The following is a 27,216-nucleotide window of genomic DNA, read 5'->3' as shown; positions in this document are numbered from 1 at the left end:
GCCAGTAACCTGAGGGTAGTGCTGGGAGGCCCCTTTTGCACAGGAGGATTAATAATTGCTTAAAGTGGAAGCAGTGTTTGATCCCAGGTCCTAACTGCTGGGGAGGAGAGCGGGCAAACCAGGAGATGGGGCGGGTTGGTGGACGGCAGGAAGCCAGGCAGAGGAGGGATCCGGAGCCAAGTGACTGGGCAACTGGGAAAAGGAGTGCGTGACTTCCTGAGGACTCACATGCAGGCTGTGCAGGATCAGAAGTGGGGAGAGGCTGATAAACTGGTTAGGAGGCCGCTGCTGCAGTGCAGGGATGAATGTGAGGGCGGAGGAGGGAGGAGGGAGGGCCCGGGGCCCAGAGAAAGCAAAGGGATCAGGCAGGATTCAGCCTGGGTCCCTTGGAGAGCAAGGCGGCCAGAGCCCATGCCAGCTGGAGCAGCTCCAGCCAGTCCCGTCTGGGCCTGGCTCTGCCAAGGGGCCTGGCCGAAGAGCCAGAGACTTCCAGGCTCCTTGGGGCCCCCCCGGGTCATCAGTGAGTGGTCTGAGCAGCCTGGATGTGTCCCCTGGGCCCAGGGCCTGGTTGACCCCCTTACCTTTCTTGCCCATGCTGGGATGGGTCACTCCGACCCCTCACCCTCCCGGGGAGCAGGGCTCCCCCACATCCCTTGGGAGAGCCACAGCTCCCACACTCCAGCTGCTGCACTAAGCATCCCGCTGCTTTGAGGTGTGTCTGTCCCAGCCCTGGGGGTCACCCTGGACGCTTGCTCTCACAGCATGCCTGCCCGTGCGTGCTCAGCCCTTCCCATTACCCAGGGTGCTTTCTTCTGACTTCTCCCTGCCACACCTATGTATCCCAGATGTGGGGGCCTGGGGCAGCAGTCAGCCCGAGAAACAGGCTCCCCCTGCCTCCCTGCCCCTGCTTCCCCTTCCCCACATGCCCCTCTGGCACACTGGCTGCCTTTTGGGTGTACCAGGTCCCCTTTGGGAACACTTGTTGATGTTTTCCCCACTTCCCCAAGGAACAGGGTGGGGGGCATACATGATGTTTGGAGGCGCCCGGACTGCAGTGTCAGGCCCCTCAGCTGCCACAGGCTGGGCTCTTTTGCTGCCTTGACTGATGAGAACAGACTGTCCCAGGGCCTTCCAGTTTCTGGGTTACTCATGCCCAAATTACTCCCTTCTGGCTTGAATAAAAAATGAGCCCCTCTCTGGCTCAGTCTTCTAGTATGTGTCTGAGTTTCCCAAAATTCCAAGGAGCCTGAAAGGGATGATATTCAGGGATGCCTCCTTTGTCAAAGAGCACTCGGCCCAGCCCTGGGCTATGACTGGGAGAGAGTCAGTCTGGAAACCTCCCAGCTGCTAAGGGTTTTTCTCCTATTGGGAAAATAAAATTAAAACTCAACCGGCACCCCAGCGGATGTGAGGCAGGTGTCTCCAGAGGTATTAGGGAGATGATGTTCTCAACATGGGTAGAGAGCATTGAGTCATCTTTTCCACCCACATTTCACGAAAGGACACATGTCATTCAGGTGACCTAGCCCTCTGTCACTGCACGAGGAACAAGGACTAGAATCTGTCTGTGCCTAGGAAATCTCCTGAAGACCCTGAAATTCTCAGAATTGGGTCATCGTTGCTTAACCATTCTTCACTGCCAGTAACAGTCACTGTCCTTAGTCAGCGGATGAGGCTTGGCTGATCTTCCAGCCCCAGAGGCCTCCCTCCATCACCCCTCCCTCTGCAGGACAGGCCCCCTTCCCAACTTTGTGGAAGAGGAGGAAGCAGCTCTCTGTGAAAGGACTGAAAAACAAATTAACACTTGAAGTGTGGGGGTCTGATCAATCCTGTCTCTTCCAGGATTTTTGTCTTAACTAGAGATTTAAGTCTTAAACCAAAAATACTGAGATTTTATTTAATGGGAAAATTTCAGGCATGGACTGATGATAGGAAAGGTATTTTAGGGACAAAGCAGACTTTACTGGGCCCATCAAATCATGCTAAGCAAAAGGGTGTAGAGTTGGTGGGGTCCCTGCCTGCAGACTTCTAGGGTACAGGAGGCAGACCTCAGGAGAATGCCTCGGGCCCAAGAGGAGCAGCTGGTGTCCAGGAAAAGCCAAGGGATGGGTCCAGGAGGATGGAACAGATCCCCAGGGAGTCTCCCTATGGGCAGAGCAATTAGACATGACAACTTGTGTATCCATATCTTCAGTCTGACTCAGCCCAGAGTTTCTGGGCTACTGATAAAGCCCGATAGCAGAAAGTTGGGCTTGTCCACTCATTCACATATTCAACAAATATCCAGCAAGTGCCAACTATGTTCCCACGCCTGGTTTCCCAGGACTTTCCGTGCTGAGGGCACAGTGAAGAGAGATGACCAACCTGCCTTTGCAGCCAGGGTCCTGCCGGGAGAGGAGCAGAAGGCTCTGGGCTAGGAGGGGCACCTGACCCAGACTTGGGGGCTCAGGGAAGGCTTCCAGAACAGGCATCTTCTGAAACCTGAAGGGGCTAGCCAAGGGAAGGTGGGGTAAAAGTGGAAGAGAAGCCTGTTCTAGGTGTGTGTGTGTGTGTGTGTGTGTGTGTGTGTGTGTGTGTGTGTGTGTGTGTACAAGGCAGGGGCTGGGTGATAGGGAGGGAAGACAGGTGAGGTTGGGGGAGAAGGGAACAGCGTTGTTAAGTGGTCAGGACTCCTTCCTGAGAGCAGATGGGAGCCATTGAGGGATCTTAAACTTAAAAGGGGAGTGACATGCTCAAATCTAAAAACCATCCCTCTGGTTTCTCTTGTCAGAGATTAGAGTAGGGCAAGACAGGAGACAAGGTGTCCAGGTGGGAAGTGCAGAGGCTGGCGGCCTACACCTAGGCAGTGGCAGGGCAAGTCAGAAGTGGACGGGCTGGAGAGATCGAAGGAGTTAAGTTGACTCCACATGAAAGTCAAGGGTAATACTTGGTGTCTGGCCTGCACATCTGAGCTGACGGTGAAGAGGAGCAGGTCAGGCATGGAGGAGTGGGTGGGGATGATGAGGTCATCATTTTCTTTTGATTCTGTTGGGTTTTGGTCCTTCTTTGAGTCTGGATTAAATAATGATTATGACATCTCACCTGTATTCAATGGGAGGAGGGCCATGGATTCCAACTCACAGAATGGTGAGCCCTCAAAGAGTCACCAGATGTAGGGTATGAAATCAGAAGCAAGGGGCACTTGTGACATGAACTGTGGTTATTAATTCTGATGAAGTGCTCAGTGTGCTGACAATAAAGGACTAAGTCAGTCCAGGGAGACACCGTTGGTTCCATTCTCATGGGACATCACTGATAATCATTATGAACTGGTTGGATAAGGCCTGCCAGTACAGAAGCCCCATCCCCACACCAGCTTCACCTTCTAGAGGAACCGGTGACCCTGGAAACCATACTGATTTTTACCATTTTCTACAGAATGGCGTGCGCCCCAGGGCTGACCCCGGGAGAGTGGCAAAGGCAGTCGTGGCACCTCTTCCTCCCCGTCCCAAGTAGAATGGAGGGAGTGAGCCAGGTGGGGCTGCTATTTTTCTCCTTATGTCTTCTGCTGCTCCAAGCAGAAGACTCGGGAGGTTTCCCTCTACTTTAGGAGGGCCTGATGGGATCAAGCCTTTGTCCTTCTCCATCCAGCAATATCACACTTGGATTATTCATGCCAAATGAATAAAAAGTGCATGGCCTCCGAGGTGAGGGTTTCTTGGGTCACAAACCTCATGCAGGGAGCATCAGTGTCAGTGTGGAGAGCCTGCCTGGGTGCATTGTCGCATAGAGAGTGGCCCCTGCTCCTTGATCCTGCCGAATGACTTGTTCCACTCAAGTCCTTTTCCATCAGGACCCTCAGGGCTGGCGCACAGCAGGCTGTGTCCCTTCTAATCCTTGCTCCACCTCAGCCAACAGGAGGAGCAGGACCCTACTTTGGTTTCCCTGGTACCTTGGGCTAAGGTAGGAGGTAAAGTGGGGCCAGTCTTCCAGATTCTTCTCCTGGGAGAGGGAAAACCATCCGGCCATGCCTTGTCCCAAACCAGCAGCTTTTGCTTATGGACAGAAATAATGGAGAGCTGCGGTGATTCTGATAAGAGCCAGAGGCCATCTGTGTCCATGAGAATGGTCAGGGGGACCTGAGTCCCCGTCTGTGAAACCTCTAGCCTCAGGTCTTCTCAGGATTCTGGAACAAAGATCTCTGGAGAGTCAGACCCGTGGGACCTGAAGCTAAGATGAGGCCTGCTCGTGAGGTGACTTGCCTGAAGTTCCCTTCTGACTCCATGCTCTCCTCTCTGGACTGGATTTGTTCCTCACTCTTTCCCCCCACCCTTGTCTTCCTTGGACAGTGAGCCACCCCGACTGCTTTGTGAGCCTCTGGCTGCCCACCGCCTCTCATGAGAGGCTGAGGACTAGGACTGTTTCCAACTGCCCAAACCCAGAGTGGAATGAGACCTTCGCCTTCCAGATTCAGAGCAAAGTGAAGGTGAGCTGTGGGGGACTGCTCCTGCCTGCCCTGCCTGCATTTCTATTCCCCTCCTTGCCTGCTCATCCTTTTCGTAACTTAGGTGTCCTTCTTACACCTATCTGCTGTCTTTCCACCTACTTCCTGTCCTCCTATAGACCTATCTGTATTCCCACTCACCCACTCCTTCCCTCAGCCAGTCTCATGTTTGTCCCTCTTAGTTAACTTATCCTTCTACCTTCTTTCCTGCCTCTCTTGTCCTTTTACCTAATTGCTGCCAGCACTTGGTAGCTACTGTCTGCAAAACAGACTGTGCTCCAAAACAGACTGTGCTTCCAGAACATGCTCCAAGTAGGAGAATACACAGAGAGGAAGAACCATTCTATGCACTAGGTTAGGTTTTCTCAATCTTAAATCCTTTTCATATGGCTTTATTGTTTCTAATTCTTTGCGTGTGAGTTCTTTCACTTGAGTTGTTCCACAGTGTTGGTGTTCTTCAGATATGCGATGACTCCACGCTGAGTTCACTTCTCCCACTGAAGTCTCCCTTGAGCCCCCTAAGCTGTGGCTGCCCCGGCACAGTGCCCTCCAGGCAAACTTGACCATGTCACAGAGACATCAACCCCAGTGTTGGGGTACTGGAGGCTTGAACCATCCAGCTTGCTGCTGCCATATTTTAGGGATGATTTTCCATTTCTGGTTCATGACAAGTCCTTTCTGTTTTCGAGAAGGACTTTGTATTCATTATTTCTAAAATATCTCTTCTGTCATATTTGTGGTCTCAGTGAGCAAGGGAGATTTTGGTGAGGTCTCAGTCTGCCATTCGAAATCAGAATGTGGGCTCCTTTGTCTATAAAAATCTATGAGGCTGCTCATATGGATCTGTGGGGTTGGTTCTGGGACATAGTTGGGTTTCTTGTTATTATAGGGTCAACAGATCTCATTCAGTAGCAAACCCCCAGAACTACCTTATGTCCACTAAATAGGGATCAAATGGGCAAACCCAGCTCCAACCCACTTCTGCAAGGATCCTTGGAACAGGAGGCCTTCAACTCTTGACATGCTGTTTTGGAACCATCCATGAGACCTCATTAGGGTCTGATAAGCCAGTGGATATAGTTCAAACATCTCACCCAACCCCATCAAGTGTCAGAACCCCAGCAATCTTTGCCACATCATTCTCCCACAGCATGAAGACTTCAGCTTTCCTGACCTGGTTTTCTAGCACCAAATGAGCCCTCAGCTTGTGGGGCCCCATCGCTGGACAGTGCTCTGCCCTTCTATCCTTCCCTGAGGTGAAATGCAATCCATTTCACATCATAGGTCCCTGCCAAGCTTGCAAAAGAGCAAAATTCTCCAGCAGGAGGGTCAGAGAAGAGGGGCTGGAAGTCTTCAGAGAGTTGGAAAGAAAGGAATAGACACTTTCCTCCCTTAATTCATTACCCTACAATGTTTCTCACACCTGACAGGGACCTCTGTGCTGGTCCCCATCCCTCACACCGACCTCCTCACTAGGACTGAGGTCAGCGCCCTTGTCCTGAGAATAGGTCAGTGCAACACAGTAACCAGACTTGTACTCTTTCTCCCCCAGAACGTGCTGGAGCTGAGTGTCTGTGATGAAGACGTAGTGACACCAGATGACCATCTCTTGACAGTTCTCTATGACCTCACCAAGCTCTGTTTCCGAAAGAAAACCCACGTGAAGTTCCCACTCAACCCAGAAGTGAGTACAGGTGCCCAGGCCCTCAGCCTCCTGCCTCATGAGGAGCAACTGGTTTTTCCCATGGTGCCATTCCATGGGCTTCTCTCTGTGTAGCCAAGTGGGGGAAAGACAACATTGCTGGTTCAAGTCCTAGTGCTATCTCTTGCTAGCTGTGTGAGCTTGCAGAACTTACTCAACTCCTCCGAGTTCTGCGCCTCATCTATACAACACCTCCCACACAGGGTCCTTGGGAGGCTTAAATGGGAAAATATGACTGAGGCACCCAGCACTGTTCACACCACAAAATGGAGATGTAGCAAGTGTAGATTCCTTTCTTCCCCCAGGATCCTGCTGGGATGGCCCCAGGGGACAGGACAGGTGAGGGTACAGAAAGACAAACCCACAGATCAGAGAAGTCAGAGCTGGAAAGGACCAGGCTATTATTAGTTCAGTCATTCAACAAATACTCAAATGCTTTCTGTGGGCCAGGCACTGTCCTACGCACCAGGGACATGTGAGAGGATGAGCATTGCTGCCGTCGCCTGGCTTACATTCCAGTGAGGAGGTTAAGGCTCAATGTCACAACTCCCTGGATTTACATGGCAAGAAGTGTACAGAAATGGGTGAAGGAAGGGGCTCCTGTCCTTCAGAGCTTGGCCTGCTGGGAACAGTATCTCAGCCCTCCCTGGCAGAGGAGCACTGTGGAGCAGGGGCCAAGATGAAAGGGACATGTTCTGGTGCAGAGGGATTTGCATGCTGGGGCTCAGCTCCATACCCTGACCCTCCTCTGAGTTGTCACTGATATTCCTGATATCAGAGATTTGGGGACAGAAAGAGGCAGAGGGGACAAGAACTGGGAAGATCTGGCCCAACTCCATGACAGCAGGACAGCTGGCTGGGGGGGACAGAGGGAGGTCCATGGGGGCTCCTGAGGTGGTGGGGTTGAGGGGAGCCTGGTCTGCAGAGAGGTGCAGCCCCAGCTCACATCTGCCTCCCTGTTCTTCCTGCCAGGGCACAGAAGAGCTGGAGGTAGAGTTCCTGCTGGAGGGGAGGTGAGTAGGCCCAGCCCATGGCTCTGTCAAGGTCCTGACCCCAGGAGGCTTCTGGGCACCAGCATTTCAGGGCCGGGTCCACCTGTCTGCTATCCTCGCCCTTCTGCTCTCAACCTGTGTCTTACCAATGGGTTTCAGCCCTGGGCAAGTTCGCTATGGATTCAGTGTGACCAAAGAAATTGACAGCAAAACGTTCTTTGGGGTGAAAGGGTTATACCCAGCTTTATTTCCAGGTGGCAGGTCAGTCACTAGAATCCCATTCACTCAGAGTGAGTCTGTATGCAGCAAGGCAGTATCTGCTTCTGGGCCCTTCTGTCTGCACAGCCGTCCCACACAGCTGTCCTCTGGGCCTCTCTGCCCTCGGTGCTGCCACCACTCCAGCCTCTGCTCTGCTCTCCTGCAGCCTTGCAGCCGTATTGCACCCAGAGCACTGGGCGGAGCTCTTTATATAGAGTCAACAGCCATGTATTGCCCACAGGTGTGCAGTGAGCTAGTCAACCAGAGCCAGGTGAGAATCCTGGCCACAGGAACTCTCATTTTATCCACACCCTGGCACTGCTCACTGGACATCAGAATTACTCAGGAGCTTCTAAATACTGTGGGTTTCTGGGTCCACCCCTACTCATCCTGTTCTTCTGACATCCATATTGCTTTAAAGACCTAGTACTCTGGCCAAATTGCCTGCCTTAGCTCCCTGCATTCCTGAGAATGGCCTCCAGAGAATTCTTGCTGCCATGGTGATGGGGGCCTTACTGAGACCAGGATGAGAGAGAGATCAGGACCAAGGTGTCTCCTTCTTGACCCTGAACTGTTAGACCAAGCTCCTCCAAGCCCTGGCCTGCAGCAGAGGTTGTGCCCCACTGCAGCCTACCTGGAAACCAGGTTTCCCCACCATTTTCAATTAGGAAAATGACGCAGCGTCCTGCAACAGAACTATGCTGGGGGCTAGAATGGAACTGGGCCACAGCGCTGGAGGATGGGAAGGAGAGGGGAGCAAAGAGAGGAGGAAGGAAAGGAAGGGGTGGGGAGGGAGGGGAGCAGGGTCCCTGCCCAGAAGAAACGAGCCACCCCAGGATGGCAGTGTGCCTGCCATGGGCAGGCGGCTGGCTCCTCCCTGCTTCCTGCTGAGTCCCCTGGACTTACCATCAGTGCGGGACAGATGGAGGGTGAGGGGTGGGAGCTAGAGCGCGAAGGCTCCTCACATCCCACTGGGGGGTTCTCTGCCTGGGGGCTCTTGGAACTATGTGGGGTCCCTCCTTTCCCATCTACAACTGCCTGACAAATTAAAATAAAGAAAATCTGGGCTTTCTCCTGCAGTTTTTAGTTCAACAGGACTTTTAGGGGGAAAATATTCCTTGGCTGAATTAGAAAGTGGCTTGCAAAATGAAATATGTCAAAATTGATTATGAGAATTGATCTGGAGACACAATTATCTGGGGCTTAATTTTGACGAGGGAAACCTAGGCTAATCGTAAACTTGGAGGCTTATATTCTTGACTTCATAACATGAGGACATTTCATATTCACCAGGCCCCTCTCTGGCTGAGTCAGAATTATCTGTTAAATACCTAAATCAGGTAAAGCACAGAAGGGTGAATGGGTCAGTTTTGCTACCAGAATTGTTTGCATCTCTCTAGGTGGTGGGCTCCAGCCTCTTACAACTGTTTATCCTCTTAATTCCATGCAGTTGCATCTGGTTGGACATAAAGACCATTTATCCTTTAAGGGAAAAAAAAAAAAAGGAACTCTTCTACTCCTAATCTATAATTTGTTTTTTCCCTGGACATTCTCTTTAAAATATATGCTAGTTTTCTCCTTGACAATCCAAATTTCTGAGGTGTCATAAGCCAGCCTTTCTCATAAGGACCAGAAAGGCTCTTCCCTCCCATTTTGACCTACTCGAGCTCTTCATCAGCTTTGTGAGCAATCAGCCAAGAGGCACCCAGCTGAGCCGAGTTCTCATTTTGTCTTTCAGCTCCTCCCCGCCTGAGGCCCTCGTCACTAATGGCGTGCTGGTGGTAATTGTCCTTCCAGGCCCTCGTAGCTCGGGAGGCTGCAGGCAGCTGCTGCGCCCAGAGACCAGAACTGTGGGCGAGAACCAGGCCCAGCCCCGTCCCGGAGCCCACTGTGGGAGTCAGACCAACTGAAGCTTCCCAAAGGGGGCTTGGCCTGGGCAGGGGTGGGGCGGCAGTGGGGAGGAAGTAGTCCAGACCTACACCACCCTGGCCCAGCTTCCCGCATCCCACGACGACCTGTTGGGAACCTTCCCAATAAAGTCCCCACCAGGAGGCAGCCTCCTTCCTGAATCAGTTTCTGTCTCATTTCCCCTCAACTCCAGTCTCTCTATGAGCCCAAGTTCAGTATTATAAAGATTTTCTTGATTCAGCTGTTGAACGGTCATTTCAATTAGATGTATCTAAAGCTTCAGGATTCAGGGAGATCTCTCCCCAAAGAATCAGTCTTTAGGAGTTTGCAGTAAAGGAATTTGACCAAACCACTCAGGTTCCATCCTTGACCTGTAGCTGAGAACATGACCCCTAGTAAATGGTGACCGTACACCTAGATTTTTCAGGACAGCCTTGTTTTCAAATACTCAATCCCTGAATGAGATGACAGGCCCTGATCGGGTTCAGTAAATGTGGTCGGCACGTGCAGCCTGCCCCGGAGTTGGCCCAAGTCAGGCCAGCACTGAATTTATCCTCCAGTTTTGGTTCTCCTCCCTTATGCTCAGAATGACTCTGCCTTCCTTTCTTTCAGGCTCGACAAGTTTCCTGCTTGGAGGTCCATGCAGAATCCAGGAAGCGGTGGAAGAGCAGGAAAAGTGAGCGTGTGACCACCTCTGCCTGGGGGGAGGGCAGTGCTGTTCCCAGTGCCACCTGCACCAGAGCTGGCCTGCTTCACAGCTGCCCTGGGCTCAGTCAGGGAACAGCTTGGTGCAGCTCCTGGGGCTCCCCTCACCCTCAGGGGTCCTGTCCTCCCCCTGCCCCACAAGGGCACACTCTTCCAGGCACCCACATGGTGCTTGGAGCTCCCCAGGCCTGATGCGTGCCCAGGGCCAGGGCTCGGTGGCACGGGGCTGCCCTCACTGCCCACACAGACCTGCGCTGCAGCCCTGCCAGACCAGAGGTTCCCTGGGTCTAGTGTAGCAGTCAGCACCTGGGTGGGCAGGCCCTGACAACCAGGGGCCCCTCCAACCGCGTCAGGTTACGGTTCACACAGCATCCCCGCGTTTTATAGCTGGCAGGGACCTAAGAGCTCCACACACATGAGACTCTCCAGCCAACTCCCCATCCCACCCCTCGGGGACAGGCCTATCCCACGGACATTGGGGCAGGAGGAGGAAGAGGCTTCTACCCCACACTGGCGGTGCGGGGCTTTCAGGGCAGCAGGATGGGGACTTTGGGGCACTTCCTGCAGAAGCAGCACCTTGAGTCCAGAGAACTCAGCATCTCCGAGGGTTTTGGGGGGACCTCATCATCAACATCACACAAGGCCTTGTACAATGCAGATTCCTGGGCCCCTGCCCTGCCCTACAGAATGAGACTCCCTGGGACATTTTAACCAGTGCTCCAGGTGATTCTAAACCCCTGGCCTGGGTGCCTCCGGCTAGGTTTTTTTACTGGGCCAAGCCGGGGGTGGGGAGTGAGAGGCTTCCCAGGGGTCTCAGCCCTCTTGTCCTGTGTTCCAGTGAATGACCTCCTGGTGGCAGTGAGTGAGTCCTATGAGCACACGCAGCGCGTCTCATGCTGCCTGGAGCCCTGCTGCCCGAACCCTGCCTGCTTCCACTACCCCAAGTACTTCCAGCCCAAGATGCAGGTGGAGGTGCCCAAGAGCCAGTGGAGCTGTGGGGTACAAGGCGCTGACACCGGGGGTGAGGCGGGGGCTAGGGCAGGCGGGGCTGCCAGAGGAGCCCCTCACCCGCCTCACAGAACCCACCCTCCCTTCCAGCTTTGCTGCTGCTGTGCCCACAAGAAGAAGGGCCCTGTCTGCCAGCCCCTCGATTGTCTCCCTGATGGCCAGGCAGTGAGGCTGCCTGTGGTGAGGGCCTGGGTCTGGGAAGGGGCCCTCGAGCAGCTTAGCCTGGAGCTCCTTTGTCAGGGAGATGGGGAGAGAGAGCAAGGGCGCCTGGGAGAAGGCGACTCATGGGGGTCCTCGGGCAGGAGAGAGGAGTCTTGTGGGGTAGGCGACTGCAGAGCTGTGAGGTGGAGCCCAAGAGTGTAAGAGGCAGCATTAGAATTGTGGGGTGGCCCCGTCCAGGAGAGGAGTGGGGATAAAAGCACGTACTGTGTGTGCCCCAGTGGGTGCTGGTCCGGGTCGAGGGTGGACAGTGTGGCAAGCCTCTGCTTCTGTGGCTGGGGTCACTTGGTTCTGAATTGTCAGCTCTGACAAGTTTCTCATCTTCTGCCTCCCAGGACGAGAGCTGTGAATTACACATGAAGTCTACACCCTGGTAAAGTGCCCTCTCCGTCTGTCCCTCTAATTTATTCATCCCCGCGGTGGGTAGGGGGTGAAGTGGTATCTTTTGGGTTTGATTTGCATTTCTCTGATGGATTGTGATGTTGAAAATCTTTTCATGGACTTATTGGCCATTTGTGTATCTTCAATGAAGGAACATGGACTCACATCCTTTGCCCATTTTTAAAGTGGGTTATTTGCCTTTTATTGTTAAGTTGTAAGAGTTCTTTGTATATTCTGGATACAAGTGCCTTGCTGGATATACAACTTGCAGATATATTCTCCTACTGTAGGATTGTCTTTGCACATTCTTGACGGTTTCCTCTGAAGGACAGAAGTTTTCAATTCTGGTGAAGTCCCATCTGTGTTGTTTCTTTTGTCACTTGCACTTTTGGTGTCATGCTTCAGAAAACATCGCCTAATCCAGGGTCATGAGGGTTTACTCCCAGGTTCTCTTCCAATAGTTTTATAGTTTTAGCTCTCACATTTAGGTCTAGAATCAACTTTGAGTTAATTTGTATATACAGTGTGTAAGAAGGGTCCAACTTTGTTTCCTGCATGGGACATTCAGTAGTCCCAGGACCATTTATTGAAAGGACTGTCCTTTCCCCTGTGAGTGGTCTTGGCACACTTGTCAGAAATCAGTGACCATATTTCCATTTACAATTTGATTAGCTTGTTGTCCTTGGACAAGTTTTTTAACTTCTCTAAGTCTCAGTTTTTCTCATCTGTAAATTGGAGCAATACCAGAAGTACTATTTTGAGGATCCAGTGAGATAATACATGCGAAGTACTAAGTGTTATGACAAGTGGGGCACAGCAAATATCAACTAATGTTGTTATTGTTGCTGTTTTATGATTCATTCCTTGTTGAAGCCAAGGGAAGAGTCTCTTCCTCACAGCTGTGTCTGAAGGCCTCTGCTAGGCAGAGCCCCCAGGCGCTGCCTTCAGGGACTGCAGCCTTGTTCGTACCTCAGGCCACAAGACTCAGGTCAGAAATTGTCAAGGTCCACTTGCCCAGGGTCAAGGGGGAGCTGGCCTCAAAGGATGCAAGGGGGGTAGGTGGGAGGGGGAGGAAGCTTCTGGTGAGGGAAAAGGCTGCGCAGAGGCTCAGAGCCGGGACTGAGCAGGGGGAGGAGGGGTGGAGACAGATCAGCAGGGCCCAGGAGCCTCTGCGCAGGGCTTGTTCAGGGCAGGGATGTGATAGAAGGAAGAGAGGCCTTGAGCATGCTGTGGCAGCTCCCGTGTCATCTTGCAGACCTGTGGGCATGACAGGGCCAGATCAGGAATAAGGAGGGGTTTTGTCTCTTACACAGGAGGATTATCACTCCTGGGGCAGGCAGAGCTTACTGAAGATTGTGAGCTCCACAAGCATGGGCCAAGGTTATCCCGCTCGGGAGAGCCCTCACTGTAGGGCCTTATCCCAAGGGATTGGCCAAAAAGATCTCAGAACCCCTTATCACCCATGTCTGGCCTCAGGTTGCAGCAGGTACCTGGGGGAAAATTTTCTGGACTTCCCAGATCTTGCTGAGAGGGCAGAGGTTCAATGGGTCCCTAATTTCATTGAGCACCTGCTGACAGGTACTTAGCTTACAAAGCTAAACCCTGGGGGCTTTACATTTGTTATCTCAGCAAATGCTAAAGAGAGTGCTGGGAGATAAGCATGATTAGCCCTATTTTACAGATGAGAAAGCAGAGGCCCAAGGTCACAGAGGTGGTACATGGCAGAACTGGACTTCAAGTCTACATCCAGCTGACCCTAAGGCCATGTCTTCTCCATGAAGATGGGGACTACAGACCCACTTAGCCAGGGTCTCTGTCCCCACAGCCCCCAGACATTGGACGTGCGGCTGGGCTTCAGCCTGTGCCCGGCAGAGCTGGAGTTCCTGCAGAAGCGGAAGGTGGTGGCGGCCAAGGGGCTGAAGCAGGTGTTGCAGCTGGAGGAGGATCTGCAGATGGACGAGGTGGGTAAGCAGCAGTCTGCCAGCCTACACTCAGTGCCCACTCTGAGCCAAGCTTGTCCTCCAATGCGGTGCCCTGCCAGCAACCCCTAAGCCCTGCCCTGCCCCAGGGGGGCCTCAGCTCTGCCTTCCCTGGTTGCTCTTATGCTGAAGTTCCAGGTGCCCAGGTCAGGGTTATGCTGAATGGTATGTTCAGTGGTGTGTTCACAAGGGGCGGGGAAGGAAAGACAGAGTGAAGAGAGGAAGGAGCCCCAGCCGCTCCTCCACACTCACTAACGGATCCTGAGGCGACTGGGGAAGACCAGCATGGGGACAAAGTGGCCTCCCCTCCCCAGCCAGAAAAACATTTGGAGCTCCACCACCCCCACACCCCATACCTCTACCCCAAAGGCCCTGGGCCCTCCATTCTCCCTTCCTGCTGATGTGCATACATACCCTTCCAGAAGGAACAGCAGTCGTTAGCTGGAGAGAGGTGGCTTCTGTCACAGGGCCAGCTTCTTCCCGTGGGACAGACAAAGGTGCACCTCGGTTAGAGCGCCCTGTCCCCTCACTGGTGGACGGAGGCCCACACACCCTGGCAGCAGGTTAGCCCTCCCAGCACCTGCCTTCTGAGGCTGACCGTAGGTGGTTGGAGACCTCATGCCTGAGGAGGCCTGTGGCAGGCTTTTGCCCCGAGAAGTGTCTCACAGCCCCCACTCAAAGGAAGACAGTAAGAGTAAATCTTGGCAAAGGACCTCCACCCTGCCTCCCACCTTTAGGATACACACACCAAGGGTGCCTTAAACTTGTGTAAACCCAGGGTAACAGCCTTGCTCCTTCCTGCATCAAATATTCATCCATCCCTGCTCTAACACACATGCTGTATATTGAGCATATATCCTGTGGCAGCCCTGGGCATGGTGCCCTCACATCAAATCCCTCTATAGAAGATGTCAATTTGCAACCACCAGAGAATCACACCCTAGCTGGGCTCTCAGCCCTCTGGACCCCAGTTTCATTGTCTGTTAAGTGAGGACTCAATTAACAGTGCAAAGAACTCTTCCAGCTGTGACTTTCTGATTTCCCAAGCCTGTGTAAGCTTCAGGGCCATTCGCTGACACTAGCCATTGGTTTAGAGCTAAGGTCTAGCCCTAGACCTACCAGGCAGCCCACCACTCTGAGAAAAGTGGTTTGTAGGCCATTCAGTGCCCCTGTCTCTGCTGTCTGCAGCCAGCTCTCCTCCTCCATTGTTCTAAGCTGCTGTCTGTTGCTCCTAGTCTTCTCCTCCCCAGCACTGCTCCCCACAGGCTGCTCTGTGTCCCCCCAGGTACCGCTGATAGCTATCATGGCCACTGGGGGTGGAGCAAGATCCATGACCGCCATGTATGGCCACCTGCTGGGGCTGCAGAAGCTGAACATCCTGAACTGTGCCAGCTACATCACCGGCCTGTCAGGGGCCACCTGGTAAGGAGCAGGGTGCCACTGTCTGCTGGGGACCAGGGCAAGCAGTAAGCAGGCTGGCCCAGGATCTCTGGTGAAGCTTGCCCGCCCCACGTTAGAGTGGTTCATGGAGCCTGGGCAGCTTCACCACTCGGCTCAGCTTCTCTGAGTCTCAGTCTCTATATCTGTACAGTGGAGATAACAAGAGCAGTGACCTGGTGGCGATGTTGTGAGAGGCTCTCCCAGTATTGGGTCCACAAGAGACACTGTACACGTTATACACCTTGTCATTACTGACCTTACTATTTCTCCGGGGCTGTGACAGAGACTCAAGTAATCTTCACAATAACTCTGTGAGGTAGGGACAGTTATTGGGATTCTCCCCATTCCACCGATGAGGAGACTGAGGCGAAGAGTGGTTGAGTAGCTTGCCCTTGATCACACAGCTGGGATCTGAGCAGCAGAGCCTGGTCTCGCACCCAGGAAGAGCCGGGTCCAGAATCCTCACTCTTAGGCGGCACGTTCTAGCTGGCGCATGGCAGGCAGCCACACGTGGTAGCCATGGTGGCTTTGAGTGCTGGTGTTCACCCCTGTCCTCCAGGCTCCCATGGCAGGTTAGGGTCTCCCATGACTGCCCCACCTCCTGTCCTGCCCAGGTCCAGAGCCAGTGGCACCAGGATGGCTCAGCTCTCTCAGCACACCTGTCTCTCTCCAGGACCATGGCCAACTTGTACCGTGACCCCAACTGGTCCTCCAAAGACCTGGAGCCTGCTGTATTCGAAGCACGGAGGCACGTGGTCAAGGACAAGATGCCTGCCCTGTTCCCAGACCAGCTCTTCAAATTCCAGGAGGAGCTTCAGCAACGCAGTCAGGAAGGCTACAAAGTCACCTTTACAGATTTCTGGGGCCTGCTGATTGAGGCCTGTTTAGGGGATGAGGTAGGTGCTCAGCTTCTCCTGGGACCCTGCCTGCCTTGGCTGATAGCCAGCTCTCTTTCTGGACTTACACCTGAGGTCTGAGCTTGTGTCACAGCAGAAGGGAGGCAGGTTAGACCTACAGGTTCATACTTTGGCTGTAAGAAGCAGGAGATGCCCAAATGGGTGCTGGAGGAAGATGATAAGATGGTATTCCCACATCTTTTTCGAGTATGACTGAGCCCCTGGTGTTGGGGGGAGGCAGCTCCGCAGAGAGGCAGCATGTCCTCTGAGAGCCATGCCAAGACACCTGTGAGCAAAGATGGGTGGGAGCTAGAGAAGGCTGGAGAGTCATCAGAGTGTGCTACAAGTCTGACCCCAAGTGGAGGAGAGAGGGGAGAAAGACTGGGTGGAAGGATCCTGGACTGCTGTGAGGTCTAGAAGTTTCAGCAAGGCCCTTAGAGAGTCCTCTAACCAAGTGTGCTGTCAGAGCAGTCCTCCAGAATGGGCCTGCCTCAGTGTCCCTGTAACCCTCAGTCGTGGGCTGGGAACAGCCATGGGAAGTGTGGCCTCGGCCTCAGCCATGGGTTTCAGAGCATGGGAGCTGGAACCCTTGGCCAGTTACGCTTCCTGGGGTTGGAGGTCTGCAGGGCCCCTTCTTCTGGGCACCTCACAAAGGATGGGCCCAAGGAGCTCCTTCCTGCTCTGAGGTCCAATGATCCAGGCAATATGTGCCCAAGAGAATAACCAGCCTGTGCTGGGGCCCGGCTTCTGTGAGAGCCGCATGGGACATAGTGGAGCAGTGGGGTCCCCATGGGATGCGATGGTCCTGGGCATCAGGCGGAGCTCAGCTAATACCTGGACCCTTCTGGCTGCACAGGCCCCACACAGGAACCAACTTTGGCCACTGCTTGACCCCAAAGCAGAGCTTCCCACCTAATTTCTATCCAGGCCCATGGCTATCTGCTCTACTCCCGTAGGTGTCTGAGGAGTTTCTAAATTCAAATCAGAACTTGCCAGAAGAAGGAGAGATAGCAAATTATTTCCTAGTAGGGGGTCCCATCTTCCAGAAAACCAGACAATTTGAGCAACTGAGGATGACTTCATCCTCAGCACTCATTCATTCCTACATGCATTCTTTCAACAAAATGAAGGACCTCCTGCATGCTAGGCAATGGGGATTCAGACTCAGGTAGTCACGGATTCTGATGGCTCCCACCCCACCCTGCCTCTTTTCATAGTCCACCCTCTCTAATCTGTCCTCACAAGAAGGCAGAGCAGGCAGAGGCTGAGGGTGTTGGCTTTTGGATTCAGGCAAGACAAGGTTTTAATTCACCCTGCTCTGTGCTATTCCTTAAATGGGGATTGCATCAGTAAGTAGGAGTTAATACATCTAACATCAGCCAGTGCCCAGGTGGCAAGGGAGAAAGCACCAAGCTTTGACATGGGAGGTCTGAGTGCTGCCTGGAGTTCCGTGTGGGAAGAGCCAAGGCTCCCAAGAAAGCAAGCCTAGTATGCCGTTAGAGGGCCTCTGCTCCCCCAGTCTGCTCTGGCAGGAGCCCCTTTCCCTTGAGGAATCAAGTGTGGGCCGGACTCTTCCCTGGGTCTGCAGCTTCCTCTACTTCCAGGACACCCCGCTCTGTGGCACCTGGATTTCTGGACCCAGTAACGACAGGCACCCGTTTGCCTTTCAAGGGAGGCCCAAGAGCTGTTTGGCCCATGTATGTGTTTACTGTCCCACAGAGGTTCAGGGTCTGTCACACACTTGAGTGACTGTGAATGGTCACCCAGCAGGCAGCTGCTTGGCCTGGGGTCAGACTCTGGGCTTCTAAGACCTCAACTGGCCTTGTCTACACTGACTGATTCACTTTGGGAGATGGCTCCTCTCAAAGTGCTCTGGGGACTTAAAGGGACCTCAGCTGCCATCTGGTGCCCAATTTCTAAGCCTTTCATTTAAAAAAAAAAACAGCTCTCTCCCCCCGTCCCCCCGAAATAAATATTATAAGGGATCCCAATGTGAAAAGCAGATAAGAAAACTGGAGCTGCTTCAGTGGGGATGGGAGATGATAGGGATTAAGTGGGGCAGTGGTGGCCTCTTCCACCCTGACCTTTTCATTTTCTGGCCCCTGAGACAGAAGGAGACCCTGGGACACTGAGGGACAGCGCTAAACTGTAGGTCAGTCCTGCCCCCATTATCAGGGTGGTCAATAGCCCAAGGACAAATAAACAGTGTACCAGGAACTCTAAGAGCAGGTTTGCCTGGGGTCACTGGGACCTACATAGCAGCCTGGTGGGCTCAGGTCTGGAAAATGCTAGAGGTCCAGATTGTCTTCTTGTTCTGTGCTGTACCCAGGCTGCTCGTCTGCTTTTTCTCCTTAACCATTTCTTTTCCTCACAGAAAAATGAATGCAAGCTGTCAGATCAGCGTGCTGCTTTGTGCCATGGCCAGAATCCCCTGCCCATCTACCTCACGATCAATGTCAAGGATGATGTAAGCAACCAGGATTTCAGAGGTAACATTGGTGGGCTAGCAATTTACAAGGGGGTAGGGGGAGGTCTCTTCTCAGCAGGCAAAGGCACCCAGCACCCCAGCACACATACCCCACCATCACACCTTTGCCAACCTCCACGTCAAAAACTGTGCTGACACCTGAAGAAGTCGACTTTGCTTCCCGCTTCCGCCCTGCAGATGATTAGATAGGGCAGGTGGTGTGGTTTCTCCGAGACGGGCTTGACGGTACAGGGGTAACAAAGTCATGAAGAGCGTGGATTCTAGATATTTCTTAAGCTGCCCAAAGGGAGGAACTCCAGAGATGTGCCCTGGTTCGGGGTCAGTTTTGGTCCTGGTTTGTCCAGTTTTGAGGTGCAATTGAGCCTTGCAGAACGCAAAGCTGTCTTGCTGGGTTTAGCAGAAGCTGGTCACAGGCGCTTCCATGTGCCCTGCAGGGGAACTGCGGCCTCCCAGTCCCAGGCTCCCCAAGGGCCTGGGAGCCTGCCTGGGTGAGGAGGGACCACCTGACTGTTTCGGTCTGAGACTGACATCCTGCCCTGCCTCTTCTTATGCAGAGTGGTGTGAGTTCTCCCCCTACGAGGTGGGCATGCAGAAGTATGGGGCCTTCATCCCCTCTGAGCTCTTCGGCTCCGAGTTCTTCATGGGGCGGCTGATGAGAAGGATCCCGGAGTCCCAGATGTGCTACATGCTAGGTGACTCCTGGCTGGGGGGGCCCTGGGGCGGCCTGCCCCGTGCTGGCCCGCCCCGCCTCGTTCTCCCAGAATCTCATCCCAGGTGCTGGGGCTGGCTTGGTTTATCCCTTGAGCATGTGACCCTCCTGGCATTTACCAGTATCCCTTCCTCCCAGGAGGCTTCAAACCTACCCTGAAACCAGCCTCCCAGACCACCCTGACCTCCCTGTAACCCTCTGGACCCAAAAGGACCCAACAGGAGCATTCACATCACTGGGGAACCGAGGGGACTCTCTTAATGTCCTTGTCTCCTGTGGCCTCCCTGGGATCTGTTCAGAACCAGAACTGGGAGCGGCTGCCTAAGTTGGGAGCTTCACAAACTCCCGGCCCCTCCCACTCTGGCTCCAGGTAGCAACATGCCTGTTTCCAGGGGCAGAACCAGCCACTGGAATCCAAGAGGCCAGAGAGGACCCCAGGGTGAAGGCAGAGTCTCTGGGGAAGCCTGGCCCAGCTCCCTGCTGCTACACTCCCTGGCCCTCCAGAAGCTGGGGGTGCTGAGTGCAGGGCCTGGCTGTGGTGTCCACTCACACACTTCTCCCTTTCAGAGTCTAAGCTAAATCCATCAAAGGGCAACCTCAAAAGCAGACCCATCTTTAGAGCCTCCATAACAGTTACACCCTTATTTAAACTAGCTATCTGTACCCCTGTCCCTTCCACCCATCCTAATCCAACCCATCCCAGAAGGCCCAACTCAGGCCCCATCTTCTCCACGGAGCCCCAGCCCATGGTGGCCTGTCCTTCCTCTGAACACCTATGCTTTTGGACATGTGGCCCAAGTAGTTAAGACACTTGGGCTTGAACACTGGCTCCTCATTTATTAGCTGTGTGAAGCTGGCCAAATTACCTAACCTCTCTGATCCAGTTTTCTCATCTGTAAATTGGACTTAAGAGTAAAACTTGCCTTATAGAAGATCCAGATGGGTCAGTGTATGTGAAAGATTTCATATGAGTATTATTATTAATGTGCTGCATTTTAAAATCATAATGATAAGAGCATTGTATTTGTCAAATACCCTGTGTCAGGCACTACTCTAAACTCTCATATTGATTGATGCAAAGGGTAGCATCTAGACTTGACTCCAAGCCTGTGCTTGTTAACACTAAGCCCGTGTGGGGGCTGTGCCATGTAGGCCTACATACCCTCTCCCAGCTCTGAGATGAGCGCTCCTCAGTCATCTGGGTTGAGCTGCACTGTGGGGAAACAAGGTCTGCCCACTCCCTGAGCAGCCTGACTTAGAGACAGAATCAGGGCCAAAGTGGAAACAGTCTTTGGGAGGCCTGGGGGGCCTGGGGGCCTGGGGGCCTGGGGCAGAGTTGCTAATGACTGGCCCTGTTCCCCAGGTTTGTGGAGCAGCATCTTCTCCCTGAACCTGCTCGATGCCTGGAACCTGTCCCACACCTCAGAGGAGTTTTTCCACAGATGGACGAGGGAGAGAGTGCATGACATCGGTGGGTGATGCCCCCGCTGGCTTCCCCTTGTTGGGTGGGGGTGGGGGCAGGGGGTAGACCACCGCCTGAGGACCAGTCCCCCTGCCACATCTTTCATCACTGTCTCTGTGGCCCACAGAGATGGAAGGACAGCTAGGGTGAGAAGGTCTTCCCTGCCTAGAGTGGAGGGACACTGTAGGTCTTTCCTGCCTAGAGGGGAGACAGGCTATAAGTGGGGACATAAGGTCTGGTCATAAGTTCTGGGGGCCAACTCTGGCCTGATCAGGATGGATCGACCATTCTAGGCTTGGCAAAGCTGTGTGGCGCCCAGGAGAGCTGAAGGGCATAGGGATCCATGGGCACAGTTATAGGTCACTCTTCCAGACTCTCTATGCCCTTTGGCCTTACCTGTCATCACCTGCCCTTTCCACCACCCTGCCCCTGTGCCATCCTTCATCTGGGTCCTCCTGGCTCCAACACCAGGGCCCTGAGAATGAGTCAAGGAAGGAGTGAGTTGCACTTACACTGGCAGGCCCCAGAATGCCAAGCAGCCATGCGTGTTTCCTATGGGCAATCTGGGGATCCTTCCTTTTCCCCTGCAGAAGATGAGCCACTCCTGCCTGAAGTCCCCAAATGTGATGCCAACGTCCTGGACACCACGGTGGTGATCCCAGGGTCGTGGGTGTCCAATACTTTCCGCAACATCCTCACCCATCGGGCCTTTGTGTCTCAGTTCCACAACTTCCTGCGGGGGCTGCAGCTGCACACGGACTATGTCCAGAACAGCCATTTCTCCATGTGGAAAGGTAACACTACTGGTGGCTGCTTGAGGCCCACCTCTGTTTGCAGAATGGAGAAGGGGATGTCAAGGCTGCCACAGGAAAAGGATGAGAAAACTCTCCTGACCATGTTCATTGCATCAGGTGGCAGCTCTCCCCATGGTTATTTTGCGTTTGGCAAGGTCTTGAACAGTGGGTAGAGTGGTGTGCATATTCAATTAATTGTATGTGTACAACAACTCTATACAGAATCTGTACAACAATCCTAGCAGGTAGAAGTTGGGACCCTGGTGGTGAAACATGGGCCCTGATTTTCTTCAGGTGTGCCCCTTTTTATGTGACTAGTGCCCCCTGGAGCTGGGCAGGGATGGCCAGCTCAAGAGCCCCTAAATGGTAAGCCTCAGAGCCGGGTCTTAGGCCATGTTCTCACAACTTCAACTTAGTGCCTCCTCCCCAGCCTTCTAAGGCTCTAAGTTTGGCTTGGCACTATCTTTGGTATTTTATTCAGCCACAGCCTGCAAACAACTGCTGAGCCTGATCTAATAATCCTCATCCTTGCCATCTGGGGTAGAAAGGGCAGCTGGCTCTGGACCCAGGGTTTACCCCAGTTTATAGGATATTCTTACATCCCTGCTGCCTCTGAAGCTCTGTGGGTAGGTCATAGTGGGTTTTCCATGCATGCTCCATAAGATGTGCTAAAACCCAGGATAATGCTGTTCTTCAGTTTACCCAGAGGGGCACTGGGTCTCACCGGGGGTCCTGGCTGGAAGGGGGAGGGCCAGAGGCTAGGCTGAGGTGGAGGTGCTCCAGGCAGGGCACTCCATCCCTACCGGCTGCCTCTGGCCATTCCAAGCTCAGGGCACTGGGCGTGATGGTAACTGGGAGCCTTGGCTTTCAGACACGGTGCTAGATGGTTTCCCAAACCAGCTGACACAGTCCGTGAACCACTTGTGCTTGTTGGACACCGCGTTCTTCGTCAACTCCAGCTACCCGCCCCTCCTCAGGCCTGAGAGAAAAGTTGACCTCATCATTCACCTCAATTACTGCGCCGGGTCTCAGGCAAAGGCAAGTGTGGCAGAGAAAGGCTCCCCCTGAGCAGGAGAACCATGCCTCTCCTGAGCAGCGCCACTGAGCAGGGCAGTGTGAAACTGAGAAATGGGAGAATGTGCGCTCCCCACAGGCTCCAAAACTTAGCATCAGAGGATGGTTTGACATTAGGTTAGATGTCCAGACCTCAGCGAGGCAGCCAGCTGGCCCTCATGTGCAAGGGGTCCTAGAGTTTAAGAAGACTCACTGAGCTAATTTCAATTTTATTCTTGCATCTGAACATTTGCCATATTTAGCAATGCTTCAGCTGCAAAAAGAGTTTTTTCTAAATAACCTAAGTAAAGCCCCGTCAATTCTCAAGTTTTGTGTCACGTCTAGAGCTTGCAATGTCCTATTTTCATGCCCCCTCCCCCAGGAAATATGATCTTCCATGTAATTATAGGAAAGAACCAGGACCAGAGGTTTTATTTATTTACTTTTCTAAAGTTCTAGCCCTTTAGGGAAAAGAAACTATTTCTGGTCTACTTTAGGATAGCCCTATCCTAAAGCCTGGGAAAGGGGAACGAGGACAGATCATGAGGACAATATCAGTCATGACCTAAGTTTGTAAGAGTGACATGTTTCCCACACATGACCTCCCTTGATCCTTATACCTGTTCTCTGCACTAGATGGCACAAGTGCTAATAGTCCCATGTTATAGGTGAGGAAACAGGCACAGAGAGGGTAAGTGGCTTGCTTAAGATCACACAGCTAGTGAGCATGGAACAGGGACAGAACTAAGGAGATTCTGACTCTATCCCCACTGCTCTCTCTGTTACATCATGTTTATAAAGATACCCTTTTAGAGTCCTTTCCAGCCCTGTGGTACTTTGTCAGTCCAAAGCCTATGCACATCCCATAGGAGGCTGGCCAGCCACGGCTATATGTAGCTCAGCTCCCATTATCCTCAGGCTGCCATCCACATCTGCCCAGGTCTGTGTTGGGGTGCAGCATCATTAAAAGGGTTCCTTTCCGTTTTACTTGCAGAAGAAGCTCGCAGTTGAACACACACCAACCTACTGCCTCCGGCCCTTTGTCCTGACCTACCTTTGTTCTAAAAATAGCACAATAGGCAAAGCAATAGGAGACCTGAGTTCTTAGTTGGGGAAATCAGGAAACTGAATCTAAGAACTCTGTGTTCCTTATCCACTTCCACCCCTCCTAATGCTCAAACACGTCCTCCCGTGATATTCCAGCCCATGAAACAAACCTGTGAGTACTGCTCCGTGCAGAACATCCCCTTCCCCAACTATGAGCTGCAAGAGGAGGAGGAAAATCTCAAGGAGTGTTACCTGATGGAGAACTCCCAGGAGCCTGATGCCCCCATCGTGATTTTCTTCCCACTCATCAATGACACCTTCCAAAAGTACAAGGCCCCAGGTAAGCCTCCTCCAAGCCCAGCTCCCACCACCTGCGGCCTTGGGCTGGGAGCTCCTGTCTTTAGACTTGTGTAGTTTTCTGATAGCTCTAATGGGGAAGCCTGGCTTAGCTCCAGTCTGAGCCAACCTTGGTTTGGTAAGAAAGAAAAGACCCCCCCACCCTACCATGAGCTGGCAATATCATCTCTACCTTTTTCAGTCATTCAACATTTATTGACATCCAATTGTGTTTCTGGCCCTGTGTTGGTGCTAGGGCAGTCCTAAGACTGGCAAACTGTGTCCCCGCCCTGAGGAGCAGGGAGGTGTGCAAGTGCATGTGTGTGCGTATGCATGTTTGTGCACATGCATGTGTCCATGTGTGCCAGGGGCATGGGAGGAGGAGACACAGGGAAAGATATGGGAACAAGTCATTTCAACGTAATGTGTAAGGGCCTATAGCAAGTCCTTCTGCTCTCTCCAGGTGTGGAGAGGAGCCCCGAGGAGCTGGAGCAGGGCCAGGTTGACATTTATGGCCCCAAAACTGCTTATGCCACCAAGGAGCTGACTTACACAGAGGCTGCCTTCAACAAGCTGGTGAAGCTCTCCGAATACAACATCCTAAATAACAAGGACAAGCTCCTTCAGGCTTTGCGACTGGCAGTGGAGAAGAAGAAACGCCTGAAGACCCAGGGTCCCTCCTAAGTCCCAGGGCTCCTGTGTCTGCTTCTGCTGTCAGAAGTGTGGAACCCATCAGGGCTGACCAGCCCTCATGGTCAGCTCTGCGATCTGGCAAGGGGTGCAGGCAGACTGGCCTGGGCTTTTAATCATAAAATTAAATCAAAAAGGTTGAGAGAGACAGAGACACAGGAAAATAACAAGGGGATGTATTAGGGTTTTTGTACCCACTGGAATTTTTTTAAACCTTTCTCTGAAGACAAGGGGATCCAATAGCCACAGGCTCCCACACGTGCCCCAAGTGTGAAGAATAAAAGCATGGCCTGGTTCCCCAGAAACCTGGGACTCAGAGTGAGAGTGCCAAGCCTATCCCTCTCTGCTTCCCTGCCTCCTTGCATGGAGGGTCTTGGTGAATGCACAGAAGACTGAGAAGCACTCTGGGTTCTCCGAGAAAATGTTTTTTTGTAATTTGAGGCAATTATATTCTTGTGATTTTTATAGGAAATTTCACTTTGTGGGTTTTACTTTTATGAATCAGTATTAATAGGAAGCGTGATGGTAGAAGATCTAGAAAAAGCACTACAGACACATAGTCTCTTCAACAACAAAGAGCCTCGTGGACCTTGAGCAGCCCCTCTCCAGCCTCTCAGAGCCCCAGGACTGGTGGGCCCATCCAAGCACCCAGCAACAGTGAAATGCCAGGCAAAACCCAAATCTGCAGTTCAGATACACCAAACAAAGATCTGGATGCAGTGGGAGGGTGTCTGGACAGATAAATGGAGTCACCCACCAAGTGGGTAATGATGCTCATGCCGCCTACTCCCAAAGGCCGAAGCTCTCTGACCAGCCTGCTCCAGGAGCACTTCTCAACTCCCTTACCACCTCCTTTCCAATTTCCAGATGGGATTATTCATTTCTCAATGAGATTCCTCTGATTTGTCATGTAAATACCATGGCCAACACATCCCAACTCTTGCAGTCACCCCAAGGGAATGAAACTAAGAAGGGCTGACCCAGAAAAGACTAGATTAGCCTGAGGAAGAAGCCCATCCATGGGATGGTTTCCAGATGAATCTCTGGGAAAGCCCTGGGACCCAGAGAAGCAGAAAGTATCCAGGTCTTCCAGCAGGCTGGGAGCTTAACTAAAGAAATGTGTACTCTGAGCCAATGAGATGCCCAGGCCAATTAGTGGTGTGACCAAAAAGGCAAGTGGTCCACGTGAAGCCCAGCAAACCTAGAAGATGTGGCCATCTTTCTGGGCTTCCGTGTTCCCTAAGCAGTCTTTTGATTGTTAGGAGACAAGTGGTGACATGTACCAAGGGTTTAGAAAAATTGGCCTCCAATTTACATCCTTGCTGCTCAAAGTGTGGTAGGGAACTGGTTAGAAATGCAGAATCTCAGTCTCCATCACAGCCATACTGAATCAGAATTTGCATTTTAAGGAGATTCCCATCTCCTCTGCACTCCTCCCTACCCAGGGGATGCCCATACATATTGAAGTTTGAGAGGTGTGGATTTATGCCATCCTTTCCCATAAGCTTGGAAAGCATGAATCAATCAGCTCTCCCAAACCACCAAAAAACTGGGCTTCTGGACCTGCAAAACTGGTTCCCACCCAGATAATGCTAACCTGGGACGTGACCCCTCCCCTGCTCCAGAGCAGCCAGTGGGACAATGGACAAAAGATGTTCACTTTGACATCTTTTCTTTCCTTCTGCTACAAAAGGCTCTCCTTAGATTATCAGAGTGAGCCATACAGCAAGACCTGTATTATAAGATGAAGGCAGCCCTTCCTTGGATTCATCAAAGTATGAAAAATGAGGGTTATATAATCATTGTATTATTTGAGCATGGAATAAAGTGGCCATGTGGGTAAATGCCATTGACTCATCATTTCATTATCTGATGCTGTGAAACCTGCATGACTCCCACTCCCATCCCTGCCTGGGCTTCCCACACTCCACAGCTGGAGGTGGGAGAAGGCCATGTCCAGCCCATCCCTCCTCCCCCTCCCCCTCGGCCTCCTTTCCTTCTGCCAGAATTCCCCCTGCTTTTTGTGACAGCATAGCTTCTCTATTTTTATGAAGCACAGCAGCGACAGTGGGGTGCCAAGCCTTGCTAACCCTGCTGTTGAAGCTCAGATGGCTTTCAGGAAGCCTTGGTGACAGGGAGGAAGGGCAGCCAGCAGCAGGGGTGCACCTGCTTGGGGCATTGGGTCAATAAGCAGCTCTGCTTTCTGAGAACTCAGATTTGTACTGGAGGGAAAAACCTGAAAAGATTTTTATATGGACTTAAGGAGTTAAGCAGGGACTTAGCTTCTAAAACAATGCTGGTGATGTCACAGAGCAGATGAGCAAAGGTGAGGCAAGCAATAAGGACAGAATGTTATCAGCCCTGAGAGGAGCTCTGGCACAGTGCAGAGGTCAGGAAGGCTCCCACCTGAGTTTCCTGGTCTCTGCAATGTGACTCAGTACAAAAATTTAATAAAATTCCTGTCTCCCCCAGCACCTTCCCTCCTTGTCTCCCCTTTCCTTCCTGAGAGCAGCCACCACACAGCACTGCCACACAACCCAGCCACCTTGTACCACGCCCATGGTCTCTCCCCCTAAGTCCCCACAAAAACACCGCCCCCGAGGTCACCAATGTCCTTATTGCCAGATACACTGAGCCAAATGGCACGGGCCCTTTACAGGCTTTAT

General features: G+C 52.6%; 1 protein-coding gene across 5 annotated transcripts in view; it reads left to right on the top strand.

Annotated features, from left to right (window-relative positions):
- The window catches only part of PLA2G4E (phospholipase A2 group IVE), a 32,884-nt gene extending 6,490 nt beyond the window's left edge, over positions 1–26,394 (top strand). The window contains exons 3-20 of one of the 5 annotated variants that reach the window (XM_057488723.1): positions 4,329–4,465; positions 6,036–6,167; positions 7,158–7,198; positions 9,174–9,216; positions 9,956–10,019; positions 10,887–11,047; positions 11,147–11,236; positions 11,611–11,648; positions 13,482–13,617; positions 14,921–15,057; positions 15,749–15,971; positions 18,346–18,460; positions 19,014–19,151; positions 20,532–20,639; positions 21,221–21,424; positions 22,296–22,462; positions 23,681–23,864; positions 24,324–26,394. In XM_057488723.1, the coding sequence (XP_057344706.1) occupies positions 4,329–4,465; positions 6,036–6,167; positions 7,158–7,198; positions 9,174–9,216; positions 9,956–10,019; positions 10,887–11,047; positions 11,147–11,236; positions 11,611–11,648; positions 13,482–13,617; positions 14,921–15,057; positions 15,749–15,971; positions 18,346–18,460; positions 19,014–19,151; positions 20,532–20,639; positions 21,221–21,424; positions 22,296–22,462; positions 23,681–23,864; positions 24,324–24,544 (2,339 nt within the window). In that variant the 3' untranslated portion in view covers positions 24,545–26,394. Of the gene's footprint in view, positions 1–4,328; positions 4,466–6,035; positions 6,168–7,157; positions 7,199–9,171; positions 9,217–9,363; positions 10,020–10,886; positions 11,070–11,146; positions 11,237–11,610; positions 11,649–13,481; positions 13,618–14,920; positions 15,058–15,748; positions 15,972–18,345; positions 18,461–18,893; positions 19,152–20,531; positions 20,640–21,220; positions 21,425–22,295; positions 22,463–23,471; positions 23,865–24,323 lie in introns of those variants that run through there. The other 4 variants (XM_036923759.2, XM_057488724.1, XM_057488726.1 and 1 more) reach the window with 4 other exon arrangements.
- The last annotated feature ends 822 nt before the right edge of the window (positions 26,395–27,216 follow it).

Source organism: Manis pentadactyla, chromosome 11, assembly GCF_030020395.1.
Source record: "Manis pentadactyla isolate mManPen7 chromosome 11, mManPen7.hap1, whole genome shotgun sequence".
In the NCBI taxonomy this organism is placed as follows: domain Eukaryota; kingdom Metazoa; phylum Chordata; class Mammalia; order Pholidota; family Manidae; genus Manis; species Manis pentadactyla.
This window is presented reverse-complemented; position numbering and strand designations above follow the sequence as displayed.